We start from the raw sequence: 15,146 nt of genomic DNA on the forward strand, positions 1-15,146 counted from the left end.
TGTTGTATGTGATGCATGAGTTGCAGGGATGTTGAGGACAGCACAAACAGTCCCCGCGCCAAGTGAATTAACCATTTAAGAGTAAAATCTCCGACCCGGCTGGGAAACGATCCAGGGGTCCTCTGAACAGAATGCAACTACGCTGATCATTCAGCATAGCAGATGAACAGAGAATTGGTGACCTGTGATCAGGTTTAATTTGTTATTGAACTGATCACTGTTGTTATCAACAGTGTAGTTAAGTCTAACTTCAACGCGGGCGGAGCTGTGGGATATGCTAGTGTAGAAATAAAGAGCGGAAGGATCGGATAGAGAGCTGCATCAAACCATTCTGTGCAGTGATAATTTGGGACTACTAAGAAATGTTGTACATCTTTCATATACATATTTTAAATTTGAGGGTGACAGGTCTCCCTTCCCCTATGTATCTCCGTTGACAAATGAATACTCCGTACGAATCACATTCTTGCGCTGCCGGAGCGTTTTCAGCACGTGTAATGTGCAGTGGCTTGCCGATCGATAAGGGGAGAGGTCTCAGCGCTGGTGAGCTCGTCGAGTTTAGCTTCTTTCCACAGCGAGACAAACCATATACTGGAGTCAGATAAATCTGCGGAGAAATTGTCTGAATAGTTATCAACATAACGGCATATGCATTTACAGTACATGCATCCAACATTTTCTTTTTATTACTACGAGCATACTCTTCTGTGCTGAACTGTATTTTAACTGCAGTTGTCAGGTACTTAAACCATCTTCAGAGCTGCCGATAGTGGAGTTCGATTCCACCGCCTCCCGAATGCAAGCTAACAGCTACACGGGCCCACTCGCTCGGTGAACCCCTATTCTGGCAGATCATTTGTGTAGTACGCTGTACAGTAGGGGGGGGGGGGGAGAAAATATATATATTGTTACCTGCAACCTTTTCATGACCGACATGCCAAAACCTACGCACGGGAAATTATACCTGTATGCTGACGACACGGCTATTTCCTCTGTCTCGTGGCAGGCATCTAAAGCAAAAGACTATCTCCAAGACGCGCTCTCCACTTTAGAGCCCTGGCTCGAAAAGTGGAGAATCAAAATCAATGTAGACAAAAGCAGTGCTACACTATTCACTAAACGCCATCCTGACCCCCCACAGCCCCTGATGTTTTTTGGCGAAGTCATCAGGTGGACCAATAAAACCAAATACCTAGGTGTCACCCTAGACAGAGGACTTACCTTTGCAGACCACATTAAATCCATAGTTGCGCAAGCTAAAGTGCGCCTTTTTCAAATTATTCCCATGATTAAAGCCGATAACGGGCTCACAATAGAAAACAGGCTCCTGTTATATAAATCAATGGTTAGGCCCATCCTTGAGTATGCCAGTCCTATCTGGGGGGGCGCAGCCAAGACGCACCTGGAAGCAGTGCAGCGCGTACAAAACCGTGCCCTGCGCTCCTTATCAGGTGCCCAATGGTTTGAGAGGAATACTGATCTGCATGATAGATACCAGCTAACCACCATCCTTAGCAGGATCTATCATGCAGCCACTAAATTTTACAATAAGCTCCACATGAGCACTAACCCTCTCATCTCCAATTTGGGGAATTACGACACCGTGGGGCTGCGATACCGCAGACCTAAGGATATCCTAAGCAAAATAAACTAAGTTCCTCGCTAGCGCGGTCCCACGGACATCCAACATAATGTAAACTAACATCATCCTACCCCTCGGGGTACAGGCCATACCCTGGTCAATTTGATCCCTCATCAACAATCCACAACCGCCACAACAATGCAGTCCCAGTCTAAACTTACCAAGAAATAGCACTCAAGGCCTTTAACTGGTCGACGGGCTAAAATCATCATTGGTCCCTCGGGACCACTGATGAAGTGGCTTCATTAATTCACTATTCTTCACATTCTGTATTTTCTCGGATTCTATCGATCAAGAACTGAGCTTCGAGCTATTTAAGTAATGGAGTACCATAATTTATATTACCTTTGAAGTTATAAACATAATAATAATAATAATAATAATAATAATAATAATAATAATAATAATAATAATAATAATAATAATAATAAGTTGAAGGTATTGAGGAGATTGATTGTAATCAATTTCGATGTTACAACTGAGGTACTGAGCCTTAGAGCTTGCCTCAAGATGTTTCCTTACTGTTATTTTACGGCTTTAAGCCTGCCCTCCTCCCTTCTCCGGGCTTTGGACCGGCAACAGCAACTACTCAGTTACTCAATCAACCCAGCATTGGAGGCAGATCACTTATTAAAGAGAAACATGAGAGAAAAAGATTCAGAAAAATCTTTGGTCCAGTCTACTCAAGAGGGTATCTGGATGAAACGAAAATCTCGGGAGCTTTATCAGCATTCTGAAAAGATCACCGGCAATTTCAGGAAAAGGCGATTAGACTAAAGTTCTATCGCCACATTCTCAGAATGAACAATGACAGCCTCACCAAAAGGATTCTCAACCTTGCTCACTCAATGAAATGAAATGGCGTATGGCTTTTCGTGCCGGGAGTGTCCGAGGACATGTTCGGCTCGCCAGGTGCAGGTCTTTTGATTTGACTCCCGTAGGCGACCTGCGCGTCGTGATGAGGATGAAATGATGATGAAGACGACACATACACCCAGTCCCCGTGCCAGCGAAATTAACCATAGATGGTTAAAATTCCCGACCCTGCCGGGAATCGAACCCGGGACCCCTGTGGCCAAAGGCCAGCACGCTAACCATTTAGCCATGGAGCCGGACGCTCACTCAGTGAAAATCAAGAACAACTGGCGTAGTGAAATACAAAAGGACCTTCAGGAAATTGGCACCCCACAGGAAATTATTCAAATTATGTAACCGAATTTCGAGTAATAGAACAGTCGAACCTCGATATCTCGAACCTCCATTACTGGAATTTTCAGTATCTCGAAGTTACTTAAATTTCCCGGCCGTTTGCTACACGAATTTCTCGATTTCTCGAAGCAAACATTTCCTCCCTTGAAGCACAAAAATACTCTGTAACTGGAATTTTGTGCAACATTAACTGTGCGATACGGCATTTGTGGTTTGTTGAGAAACAGTTAACAAGTAATGAAAGGGTTGTAGTGATGCTGTGAGCTAATATGACAGGAATCGAAAAAATAAAACTTCTAGTGATCGGAAAATCGGCGACGCCTCGCTGTTTCTCGGAGGGTGTGAATTAATTACCGGTCACGTACGAAAGCAACTTTCGAAGTCGCGGATGACAACCTCCGTTTAGGAATCTCGGCTGCGTGGTATTGATGAGAAGTTGCAACGTGAAGGGAGGAAAAGTGTACCGTAACAAACAGAAGAGACTAACAGATTTTTTCCTAAGATCTTAACGGAGGTATGTTTCTTGATTCACTACTCTATGTACTGTACCTGTCTTCTAAAGAGTTATTGTATAATAATTTCGTGTGGCTATTTCTAGCCGAGTGCAGCCCTTGTAAGGCAGACTTTCCGATGAGGGTGGGAGGCATCTGCCATGTGTAGGTAACTGCGTATCATTGTGGTGGAGGATAGTGTTATGTATGGTGTGTGAGTTGCAGGAATGTTGGGGACAGCACAAACACCCAGCCCCCGGGCCATTGGAATTAACCAATGAAGGTTAAAATCCCCGACCCGGCAGGGAATCGAACCCGGGACCCTCTGAACCGAAGGTCAGTACGCTGACCATTCAGCCAACGAGTCGGACAAAAGTTATTGTAATAATGTTATAATTAACGTGATGCCGTAAAATAAAGTTTGTTTGTATATTTTAAAGTCCTATTAAAAATAATAGCCGGCCCCGTGGTGTAGGGGTAGCGTGCCTGCCTCTTACCTGGAGGCCCCGGGTGACGATTCCCGGCCAGGTTAGGGATTTTTAGCTGGAGCTGAGGGCTGGTTCGAGGTCCACTCAGCCTACGTGATTAGAATTGAGGAGCTATCTGACGGTGAGATAGCGGCCCCGGTCTAGAAAGCCAAGATGAACGGCCGAGAGGATTCGTCGTGCCGACCACACGACACCTCATAATCTGCAGGTCTTCGGGCTGAGCAGCGGTCGCTTGGTAGGCCAAGCCCTTCAAGGGCTGTAGTGCCATGGGGTTTGTTTGGTTTGTTTGTTAAAAATAATGTGTTCAGTATAAGCCGGTATATACAGTACATATGATTGAATTATGAGCTATACATGCTCAGAAACGGTATACTCTGTATCTGGAATTTTCGATAACTCGAAATAAAACTTAGCTCCTGAGGTGATTCGAGGTATCGAAGTTTCACTGTACATGTGAAGATTAGTAAAAATGGCCGGGAAACTGAAAATTCGAGTATTGGAGGTTCGAGATATCAAGGTTCGACTGTACAAAATTCGGTGTGGATGCATGTTACCTATGTTAGCTCCCTTTGTGGATTAGTAGCAGAGGGTCGGTTTAAAGTTCCGAATATCGCGGGTTCAAACCCAGCAGAGGTATTTGGAAGGGCGTAAGAAGCCCATTCAGCACGCCCACATGTTATATGATGTCGTGTATCTAAAACATTTCTGCTACATATTTGAAGTTTACCCGACAGATATAATTGAAACAGCCATAGACCGCCCAGGAGAATATGGCTTACTCCGCCATGTGATAAAGCGAGACGGAACGTCGAAACAGACATGCAGACTGCTTAAATGACGTAAGATAATAATGTCTAAAGAGGGTGGTTGTGATCTTGTGACCATAGATTATCTATATATTAAAAGAGTTTGCTAAAACAGTTTTATAATACAAATATAACTGGTCCGTTATTGGACATTATAAATTTTCCAGCTAACTCATTCCTGGTTGCCAGCGTTTCGCCCCCGTGTGCTAGGTTGGGCTCCTCAGTTGGTACCTAGTTAGCTGGAAAATTTATAATGTCCAATAACGGACCATTTATATTGGTATTATAAATTTACTCATTCTGGACAAATATTTCAGATTCCCTATGGGAATCAACATCTATATCAAAAACAGTTTTGGCAAATTCGCCGTCCGTTCAACCGGACCGATTTGCTTCATTTGTGTTTTGTTCTCTCCGGAAATACCTGGCGGTGAATCATGAGACATTGCTAGGTCTCTAAGGCCCGGTTTCACAGTATACGCTTAAGCCTTGGATCGGGCTTAAGCGGGAGCTTAAACTCCGGACGAGTTTCACAGTGGGGAGTGCAAGTGGTAAGCCGAGCTTATCTGTGACTGGCTTAAGCTGTATGAAACTGAGGTTTAAGCTAAGGATTCAGTTCAGATGGTAGAGCGCTGGCCCTCTTATAGCCCAACTTGGCAGGTTCGATCCTGTCTCAGTCCTGTGGTGAAGGTGCTCAAATTCATAGTTAGTGGGACGTAAAACCAATAACATTAACATTAAATAACTTATATTTCTGAATATATTTCGAGGCTCGTGAAATAATACTGTTTCCGTGTTCCGATATACAGTAAAAGAGACAAAAATGTCGGTCGGTCACTTGCTTTCTTGGCTTACGCTGCGTGAACCATCAACGATAGAAGCGTACCAATTGTAGAGCATAGAAACCTCTACAAAAAAGTCCGCGATGGTATATACCTATTTCCAACCGTTTGCCTTCTAGAAGCGATTTTATGCTATACTCAGCGGTAAAAAAATATAACTCCTTAACATCAAATAAATATTTCGATATTATCCTCGAATTCCTCATCGAAATAAATTGTTTGACCTCCTCCAGTATTTTATAAGGATTACAATAACCTTGTCAGGACATTATTTGCATGAATGGTTCAGACGTTATGGCCATTTTAGACTGTAGTGGTAATATGTGTCAGCAGGACGGGCAAGTGACCTTTTTTAAACTTTATTTTTGTTACTATTATTGGAATCATATCTTCCGTTCATTTTTCTAAATTATCTTGGCTGATAAACGATGTATAACCTACAAGTCAATCAATCATAGGCTACGGATGTAAACAAAGATGAGAATTGAATCATTGCGCATGCGCAAGCATTACCAACTTCGGAGATGTTCAGCTTAGTAAAGCTGCACATGGTCCCCCTACTGTGAAACTCGTAGTGTTTAAGCCAAAGAGTAAGCCTTGCTTAAGCGGCGTGCGTGGCTTACTAAAGCTTCGGCTTAAACTCAAACTGTGAAACCGGGCCTAAAGGTTCAGCCAACTTTGAGTAATGATAAAATCAAATCATTAAATGATCACTCCAGCAATTGAAGGCGAAGGCTTACCCTAACCCGCAATACATTCTGTACTTAGCAGGTTGCTAAGCGACTAACACTTACATTAATATTCTGATCCTTAGTAATGTGATTGGATGCAGCCATGTTTGATTGCTACCTGTCAAGCCAGACAGTATACATTTCTTCTGATTACGGAAAATTACTATTCTCTGCTAGATACTCTTTGAATCACTAACCTTTCTCAGATTCCAAATATATTCAACAGAAGGCAGAGCGTTTCTGGTAAGAGAAAAAAGTCTACGTACAAACAGACCTCATGATGACATACGCCTTAGACATTATCTGGGAACACTTATCGAAGAATAACCTAGCTACACAAGAAAGAGTATCTTTAGAAAGTTCTTTGCGTGGCAAAGAAACGCTCCTTCGAGACTAACCTATGAGCTCACAAGACAATCGTTCTATAAAGAAGAACTGTGCTTAAAAATACCATTGCATTTTACGACACAATACCAAGCTTTACATCAAGAACTGAAAAAAAGGAATATATGAATAGATTTTTACCAAACAGACGGCATGATGACGTCAGAATGGATGAATTCTGACTACGAACTGCGGCATACCATAACACGCTTATTAGTAGTTTTTATTATTATTATTATTATTATTATTATTATTATTATTATTATTATTATTATTATTATTATTATTATTATTATTATTATTATTTTTACAATTTGCTTCACGTCACACTGACACAGATAGGTCTTACGGCGACGATGGGAGAGGAAAGGGCTAGAAGAGGGAAGAAAGTGGCCGTGGCCTTATTTAATGGTGTGAAAATGGGAAACCGCAGAAAACCATCTTCAGGGCTGCCGACAGTGGGGCTCGAGCCCATTGTCTTCCGAATACTGTATATTATTATTATTATTATTATTATTATTATTATTATTATTATTATTATTATTATTATTATTATTATTATTATTATTATTATTACCCACGTTAGCAATGTATAAATAGGAAGGCGTTATAGCTGACTGAGATCGTCATTGGCTTCTCTTCGAGCCGGCCAAGCTTTGAATCCCGGCCAATACTTGTGGATTTTTCGGAATGGTTATGATCACGGTATCCACAGTCAGGTAAAACTACAAGCACCGAGAAAGTGGGTGCGCGGTTTGTATCACGTAGCTGTCAGCTTGTATTCAGGAGAAAGTGAGTTCGAATCACACTGTCGGCAGCCCTGAAAATGATTTTACGTTGTTTTTGATATTCACATTAGGCTGTATACTAGCTAAGGCCACAGTCGATTCCTTACCACTCCTACCCCTTCCCTGTCCCATCGTCACTATAAAACCTATCTCTGTCGACACGATGTAAAGCGAATTGTAAAGAATTTAAATTCTTAAATACTAACTAGAGTTTCATTATCCGTTTATCTTCCAGGGTTGTTGTTTCCTCCCGGACTCAGAGAGGCATCCCACCTCTACTACCTCCAGGCCAGTGTCCTTGGAGCGAGAGACTGAGTCGGGGATAAAACTGAGAAGGAGGACCAGTACCTCACCCAGGCGGCCTCATCTGTTATGCTGAACGTGGTCCTTGGGGGGGGGGGGATTGGAAGGGATAGGCAAGGAAGAGGGAATGAAGCGGCCGTGGCCTTATGTTAGGTATCATCCCGGTATTTGCCCGGTAGAGAAGAGTGGGAAACCACGAAAAACCACTTAGAGGATGGCTGAGGAGGGAATCAAACCCCCTCTACTTTGATGGCCTCCCGACAAGACTGAGTAAACCCCGTTCCAGTCCTCGTACCACTTTCTAAATTTCGTGTCCGGCTCCATAGTTAAATGGTTATGTATGATTATTTCGAAACGAAATGTTAACATCGTCATTTTGCCGTGAATAACGATAAAATGTCATAAATCATGCGGCAGAAAATACGAATTAGAACATACAGATATGTGGAATCAGAGGGGCCGTAAATATGAAGTAAGAAAGTACAGACAAACGGAACCCAAGTGGCCGTGATTTAATAAATGCACTAATTTCAAATTATTAAACCAACAGTAGGAACAATCGAATATTGCACTAAGTTACAAGACGAAGATTTACAAGAGGATACATACGCAAGGAAAATAGCTTATTTAAAAGGGAGATTTCCTAAATTATCGAGAACACAAGTTGAAATATAGTCATAATTCTATATTTCTCGTATACGTAAAAAAATCCTAAGCCGAATATCCAAAAGGGGATAAAAATAATAGTTGAGCGCATATTGGGATTGAATTCAAGATTGTCAAAAATTTATTACAGAAGACGTCGAAAAGCGCTAACTTAAAGTATTTAATCATAAAACAAGACGATATTTTAAGATACCTATTAAGTCATTCAAACTAAAGTATTGAAGTTTGCGACGTCATAATCTACCTTGAAAAAACATAGACATAATTCAAGAAAGCTTTGTAAATAGCAAGATTATGAAATTAACGATGCTTTTAAATATGTTTCTTATGCATGTCTACGAGAACGTCGTAATGGCCTGCTAGACTGGAGATGGGGTTGACGTCTGGCGGTAACCCAACCGTTTCTTCCCAAGAACCCGAGACCAGAGACCGCAACTCGGACATGTCACGGCTGTAATCCAGAGATGATCGTCCCGTAGAAGAAAGAGAGAACAACCATCCCAGTCCAGAAACACAGGCGGAATAAGCTAAGTTTCACGAATTATATTGATTTTATTTAGTAGCAAGTTGTTGATTGTGTTATTATAAGAGATAGGTCGATATATCTTCAATAGGTGATTTCAAAGTGTACTTTCAACGCAAGTGTTGTCCGACTCGTTGGCTGAATGGTTAGCGTACCGGCCTTCGGTTCAGAGGGTCCCGGGTTCCATTCCCGGCCGGGTCGGGGATTTTAACCTTCATTGGTTAATTCCAGTGGCCCGGGGGCTGAGTGTTTGTGCTGTCCCCAACATCCCTGCAACTCACACACCACACATAATACTATCCTCCATCACAATTACACGCAGTTACCTACACATGGGAGATGCCGTCCACCCTCGTCGGAGGGTCTGCCTTACAAGGGCTGCACTCGGCTAGAAATAGCCATACGGAATTAAATTAACGCAAGTGTTTTAATAGTGACGTTTAAATGATGGATTTAGGTAGTCCTCCAAAACATATAAACACGTCCATGTGTAGGGAAGGTAATACTCGCCAATGAAGTGCTTTGCTAGCAGTTTTCAGCTTACTTTCAAAGAATTGTGCCATGCATAATGTGATCTGATATATTTGAAATGTGAAATTGAAACATATAAAATTGTAGGTTATCGAGATCGTATACAAAGTCAACTTATTGCCAAATGTATGTAAATACAGGCTTAATATGTTAGAACTTTGACAAAAGAAGTGCATGTTGACTGGAATGGTAGATGTTGATCCTTAACATTAATTTTATTGAAATGTGGAATTTTATGAATTGAGCGTTACTTTGAATATATTAAATGATGTTTATATTTGCGGTGAAGTTAGATACGATGGAAATATGAGGTAAGAAATTTGATTGTTATGAATAATTTGTATTCGTTGATTTAATAGTTGAGGAATTATGAACAAATACGACGACGTATGAGGAAGAAATTTTACGTAAGGTTAATTGATGTTGATTTATGTAATACAGTTATGGATCAAGGTTATATTTGACGCTAGTAGCGACGTGTAATATGGGTTGACCTATAATATGAGTTGATGGCATTTGGTTAGTGAACTTACAGGTTAATAATAGAGTACGAAAATCTAAAATCATTCCAAATAACCTATAGTAAAGGATATGATGGCATTTTCAAAGAGAATTTCACATTTTATTTAATATTTAAACTTATTTAAGCTGAAACAGCAGATTATTGGCAGCAGATATGAACTTAGTGTCTTCATAATGTTATCTTATTGCTATTAATGAGTTTGGAAGTTTCATCTATGGTATTCATTGACTACTTGTAACCACATGATTGAATTTATGAAGCGATACGACCTAAATTTAACCTGTTTACGAATTTGTTGAGACTTATATTGGAGAATTTTACATATTTCTTAGGAAATATTTTGAATATGTCTAATTATGATTTACAATATTTTATTGGTATATTATGATAGGTGGAGCGTCCGTGGCTCAGACGGCAGCGCGTCGGCCTCTCACCGCTGGATACCGTGGTTCAAATCCCGGTCATTCCATGTGAGATTTGTGTTGGACAAAGCGGAGGCGGGACAGGTTTTTCTCCGGGTACTGCGGTTTTCCCTGTCATCTTTCATTCCAGCAACACTCTCCATTCTCATTTCATAGCATCTATCAGTCATTAATATATCACTTTGGGAGTGGCGACCCCATCGTAATAATAGCCTATATATGGATCATTCATTACATCCCTGACCCGGTCCCTGACTGGAAAACAGGTTGTAGGTTTTTTTTTCATTATGATAGGTAGCCATTGAAAGCTACAGATGTAAAACATTGATTATTCTGCGTGCGTTTATTGATGAATTTGGTTACGAACAGCATGGAACGATGATCAGATATTTCTCCAAAAGAAGTAATCTTGATGTTTGAATATATATATATAAAAACACAGTATCATGCCAGAAATTAATATTTTGATAGAACTTGGCAACATGTTAAGACTCAATATTTCATGAGAAATTGATAATTCTTAAGATTTATTCCCAAAGAATTTTATTTTAGTTGATCCTCAATTTATCATTACTTTAATTTCAAGTTAGTCGACTGGAATGAATATTTCATCAATGTCAACTTAAAGAATTATGAAACTTTAATTTTATTTTATAAGAGAGTGATGAGATGAAGGACGTACGGTAATTCATGCCAGGTCAGGGAAGCCTCTATCGAATAATTTAATCCAAACGGAATCTTAGGAAAAGAATTATTTTATCTGAGACGATGAGACCTTCGACGACGATAACAATGATTGATAATTATGAACCTTTCGATAAAGATTATAACTTCAAGACAATTTTTACAATGAAATATCATTGTGTACTAAAGAATAATTTAAAATGATATTAACTTATCCTGAAGCACAACATTATTTTGAATAAAGTTAGTAATCAAGAAATTAATTTATTATTTTTTGTTATTTTAGATTATAAGATTAATTTAAGATAATTTCATTTTTAATGGTGAGTAGTTGAATTTAGAGTTGGATATTTTTTACTTAATGACCTGATAGATATACAGATACACTGAATAATAGGTGAGGAGATTGTCAGTCTAATTCACGTAAAAATATTTTTTTTTATATAACTTAATACCTGAGAAGTACATCGTAGCTAGCTGTGGATTTTTTGAACGCCAGCGTATGACTAGTTAGAGGAAAGAGTATACACTCAGATTCCCGAAAGGTTCAAGAAAGAGTTATCGCCCAACTACGGAGCTACAAATTAGAGAAAGGTACCGGAGCCAAAGAAAAGAGTCGCTATCGGTTCAGTTAGCGTGTTGGCTTTTGGTCACAGGGTTCCCGGGTTCGATTTCAGACAGGGTCGGGTATATAAACCTTAATTGGTTAATTTCGCTGGCACGGGGGCTGGGTATATGTGTCGTCTTCATCATCATTTCATCCTCATCACGACGCGCAGGTCGCCTACGGGAGTCAAGCCAAAAGACCTGCATTTGGCGGACCGAACTTGCCCTTGGACACTCCTGGCACTAAAAGCCATACGCCATTTCATTTCTAAATTTCGTGACACAGTCGGAAATCGAACGAGTTTGTAACACAGTTTGTTATGACTGCTTTTCAGGTCCTAGACATAGGTTTTCATACCAAAGTTCAAATCATTTTAAGTCAGTGTTTTTCCTGTATGGAAGAGGTTCTACAGCATGTAGCAGGTACGCTTGCTCTATGGGCATGTTACACCGCAAAATTTTGGGGATTAGTGAGAAGGGTATTATTTCCTCTGAGTTTTTAGAAGAGATATCATAATATTGGTTTACAAGACCAGAGTTTTTATTAAACTACTAAAACAATGTAATAAGTATAAGTTGAGCTGTATTTATTGTTGAGGGGTTGTGGTGGTGGCCAGGTTTGTGAAGTCAAGGCGTTGCACAGCACTAGGTTTTCATATGGAACTACTGATACGATTTTCGGAAACAGGAGAGAAAATATTTTTTAAGCTAATAATACTGCTTTGAATTATTCAGCGAAAAACTACAAGAGTAAATAACAAATGATAATAAAAGTGAATAAATATAAAACAAATCGCATACATATTGTAGGTGTTCGTAATCTATAGAGAGCAGAAAGCTCCCATCGTGGAAATATACCTTTCTACCTTTGGTCCACAGTCTTCTAATATGCTGGCTCACGGCTTCATCATAGTAACAGTTACTGGGCTGTCTGTGGTCAAGTACTCGTATGTTAACTGAAGATATTTCAGTGCGTTATTCTGACGAAGTGCGATAAAATGAAAGAGATAACATAAAAAGTGGAAAATTCAAATGATCATATTACCTAGCAACCGTGCAGGCTGTGTTGTGAAGTATTGATCGATGGTCATGAAACACAGGTACAAGGCCTGTGCAGCTCTCTTTATACAGATCCATGACCTGAGCAGTTCCCTTTATGCATATCAACGACCTGCACAGATGTCTTCATACAGTTCCATGACCTGTGCAAATCTCTTTGTACAGATCCCCGGCCTGTGCAGCTCTCATTATACAGATTCACGACCTGTGCAGCTCTCTTTGTACAGATCCCCGGCCTGTGCAGCTCTCTTTATACAGATCCATGACCTTTGTAGCTCTCTTTATACAGATCCACGGTCTGTGAAGCTCTCTTTGTACATATCCATAATCTGTGCAGCTCTCATTATACAGATTCACGACCTGTGCAGCTCTATTTGTACAGATCCCCGGCCTGTACAGCTCTCTTTATACAGATCCATGACCTCTGTAGTTCTCTTTATACAGATCCACGGTCTGTGAAGCTCTCTTTGTACATATCCTTGATCTGTGCAGCTCTATTTATACAGATTCACGACCTGTGCAGATTACTTTAGACAGATCAATGGCCTGAACAGATCTCTTTATACAGATCCTCGGCCTGCACAGATCTCTTTGTACAGATCAACGGCCTGTATAGATCTCTTTATACAGATCCATGACCTGTGCAATTCCCTTAATCAGATCCACGGCCTGCACTGATCTCTTTATACAGATCCACGGTCTGTGCAGATGTCTGTATACAGACCCCCGGCCTGTACAGATCTCTTTATACAGATCCATGACCTGTGCATCTCCCTTGATACATATCCACGGCCTGCACAGATCACTTTGTACAGATCCATGGCCTGTGCAGATCTCTTTATACAGATGCATGACATGTGCAGTTCCCTTGATACAGATCCATGCCTGCACAGATCTCTGTATACAGATCCATGAACTGTGCAGCTCTCCTTATAGAGATTTACGACCTGTGCATCTCTCTTTATAAAGATCCAAGACATGTGCAGTTCCCTTTATCAGATCCACTGCCTGCACAGATCTCTTTATACAGAACCACGACCTGCATAAATCTCTTTATACAGATCCATGACCTGTGCATCTCCCTTGATACATATCCACGGCCTGCACAGATCACTTTGTACAGATCCATGGCCTGTGCAGATCTCTTTATACAGATCCATTACATGTGCAGTTCCCTTTATACAGATTCATGCCTGCACAGATCTCTGTATACAGATCCATGACCTGTGCAGCTCTCCTTATAGAGATCCAAGACCTGTGCAGCTCTCTTTATTAAGATCCAATACCTGTACAGCTCTCCTTACACAGTTTCGTGACCTGTGCAGCTCTCTTTTATAGAGATCCACGACTTGTGCAGCTCTTTTTATAAAGATTCAATACCTGTACAGCTCTCCTTACACAGTTTCGTAACCTGTGCAGCTCTCTTTTATAGAGATCCACGACCTATGCAGCTTTCTTTTATAGAGATCCACGACCTGTGCAGCTCTCTTTTATAGAGATCCACGACCTGTGCAGCTCTCTTTTATAGAGATCTATGACCTGTGCAGCTCTCTTTTATAGAGATCCACGACCTGTGCAGCTCTCTTTTATAGAGATCCACGACCTGTGCAGCTCTCTTTTATAGAGATGCATGACCTGTGCAGCTCTCTTTTATAGAGATCCACGACCTGTGCAGCTCTCTTTTATAGAGATGCATGACCTGTGCAGCTCACGAGGTACTGTAGCTAGGTAACATCGCGTCACACATGTTGTTACATGACACTATTTCGTTACACAGACTTTCGGATGGTCCTCAGCTTCAGGACATAACATTGGGGTGATAGACAGCTGTTGATTGGCAGAAGATTCTGATATTCCTATACCGGTTTGGTCATCCGAACCATGAGCTAAATACTGTAGTCATTTCATCTCGTTCTAGAAACGTAGACGTGAACCCTTTTACTAACAAAATGTAGATCATTCCTCCATGGATTAACTAACCAAGATAATGTGTGCCTTTCTTTCGGTCGTTCTTGTACTCAGACTTTACTGTACAGCCAATCATTTTTTGTGTTAGGAAGTGTATATGCTTTATTTCTCTCACGATTTCTGCCTTCTGAAGTACTTTTGTGTGTGCTGTGTTGCAGTGAAATCCTAAGGGTCGTAGATTCCCTACAGTTGGTGAATAAGGTGAAAGTGGTGACTCCAGTGGATTGGAAGGTAAGTTCTAAATGGATTGTTTGTGCAAAGTCAGGCACTATTTATGTTGATGATGGTATTAGTTTCAAATTACCTATCCAGAGACATGTATGAGAGCTCATTTACACGACATAAAACTAGCACTGCAGAGTGGGAACGCCCAGGATTTGTACCTAATGAGCAAAATAGTCCGCCTCTGTGGTGTAGTGGTTCGATTCCCGGCTCTGCCACGAAATTTGAAAAGTGGTACGAGGGCTGGAACGGGGTCCA

The 15,146-nt window shown here is 40.8% G+C and overlaps 1 protein-coding gene across 1 annotated transcript in view; it reads left to right on the plus strand.

Moving 5' to 3' along the window:
- The window catches only part of LOC136871603 (peroxiredoxin-6), a 149,665-nt gene that overhangs the window by 96,138 nt on the left and 38,381 nt on the right, over positions 1-15,146 (plus strand). Inside the window, exon 4 of the mRNA XM_067145054.2 lies at positions 14,825-14,897. Within this exon, the coding sequence (XP_067001155.1) occupies positions 14,825-14,897 (73 nt within the window). The remainder of the gene's footprint in view (positions 1-14,824; positions 14,898-15,146) is intronic.

The sequence above is a fragment of the Anabrus simplex genome, chromosome 4 (assembly GCF_040414725.1).
Source record: "Anabrus simplex isolate iqAnaSimp1 chromosome 4, ASM4041472v1, whole genome shotgun sequence".
Classification (NCBI taxonomy): Eukaryota; Metazoa; Arthropoda; class Insecta; order Orthoptera; family Tettigoniidae; genus Anabrus; species Anabrus simplex.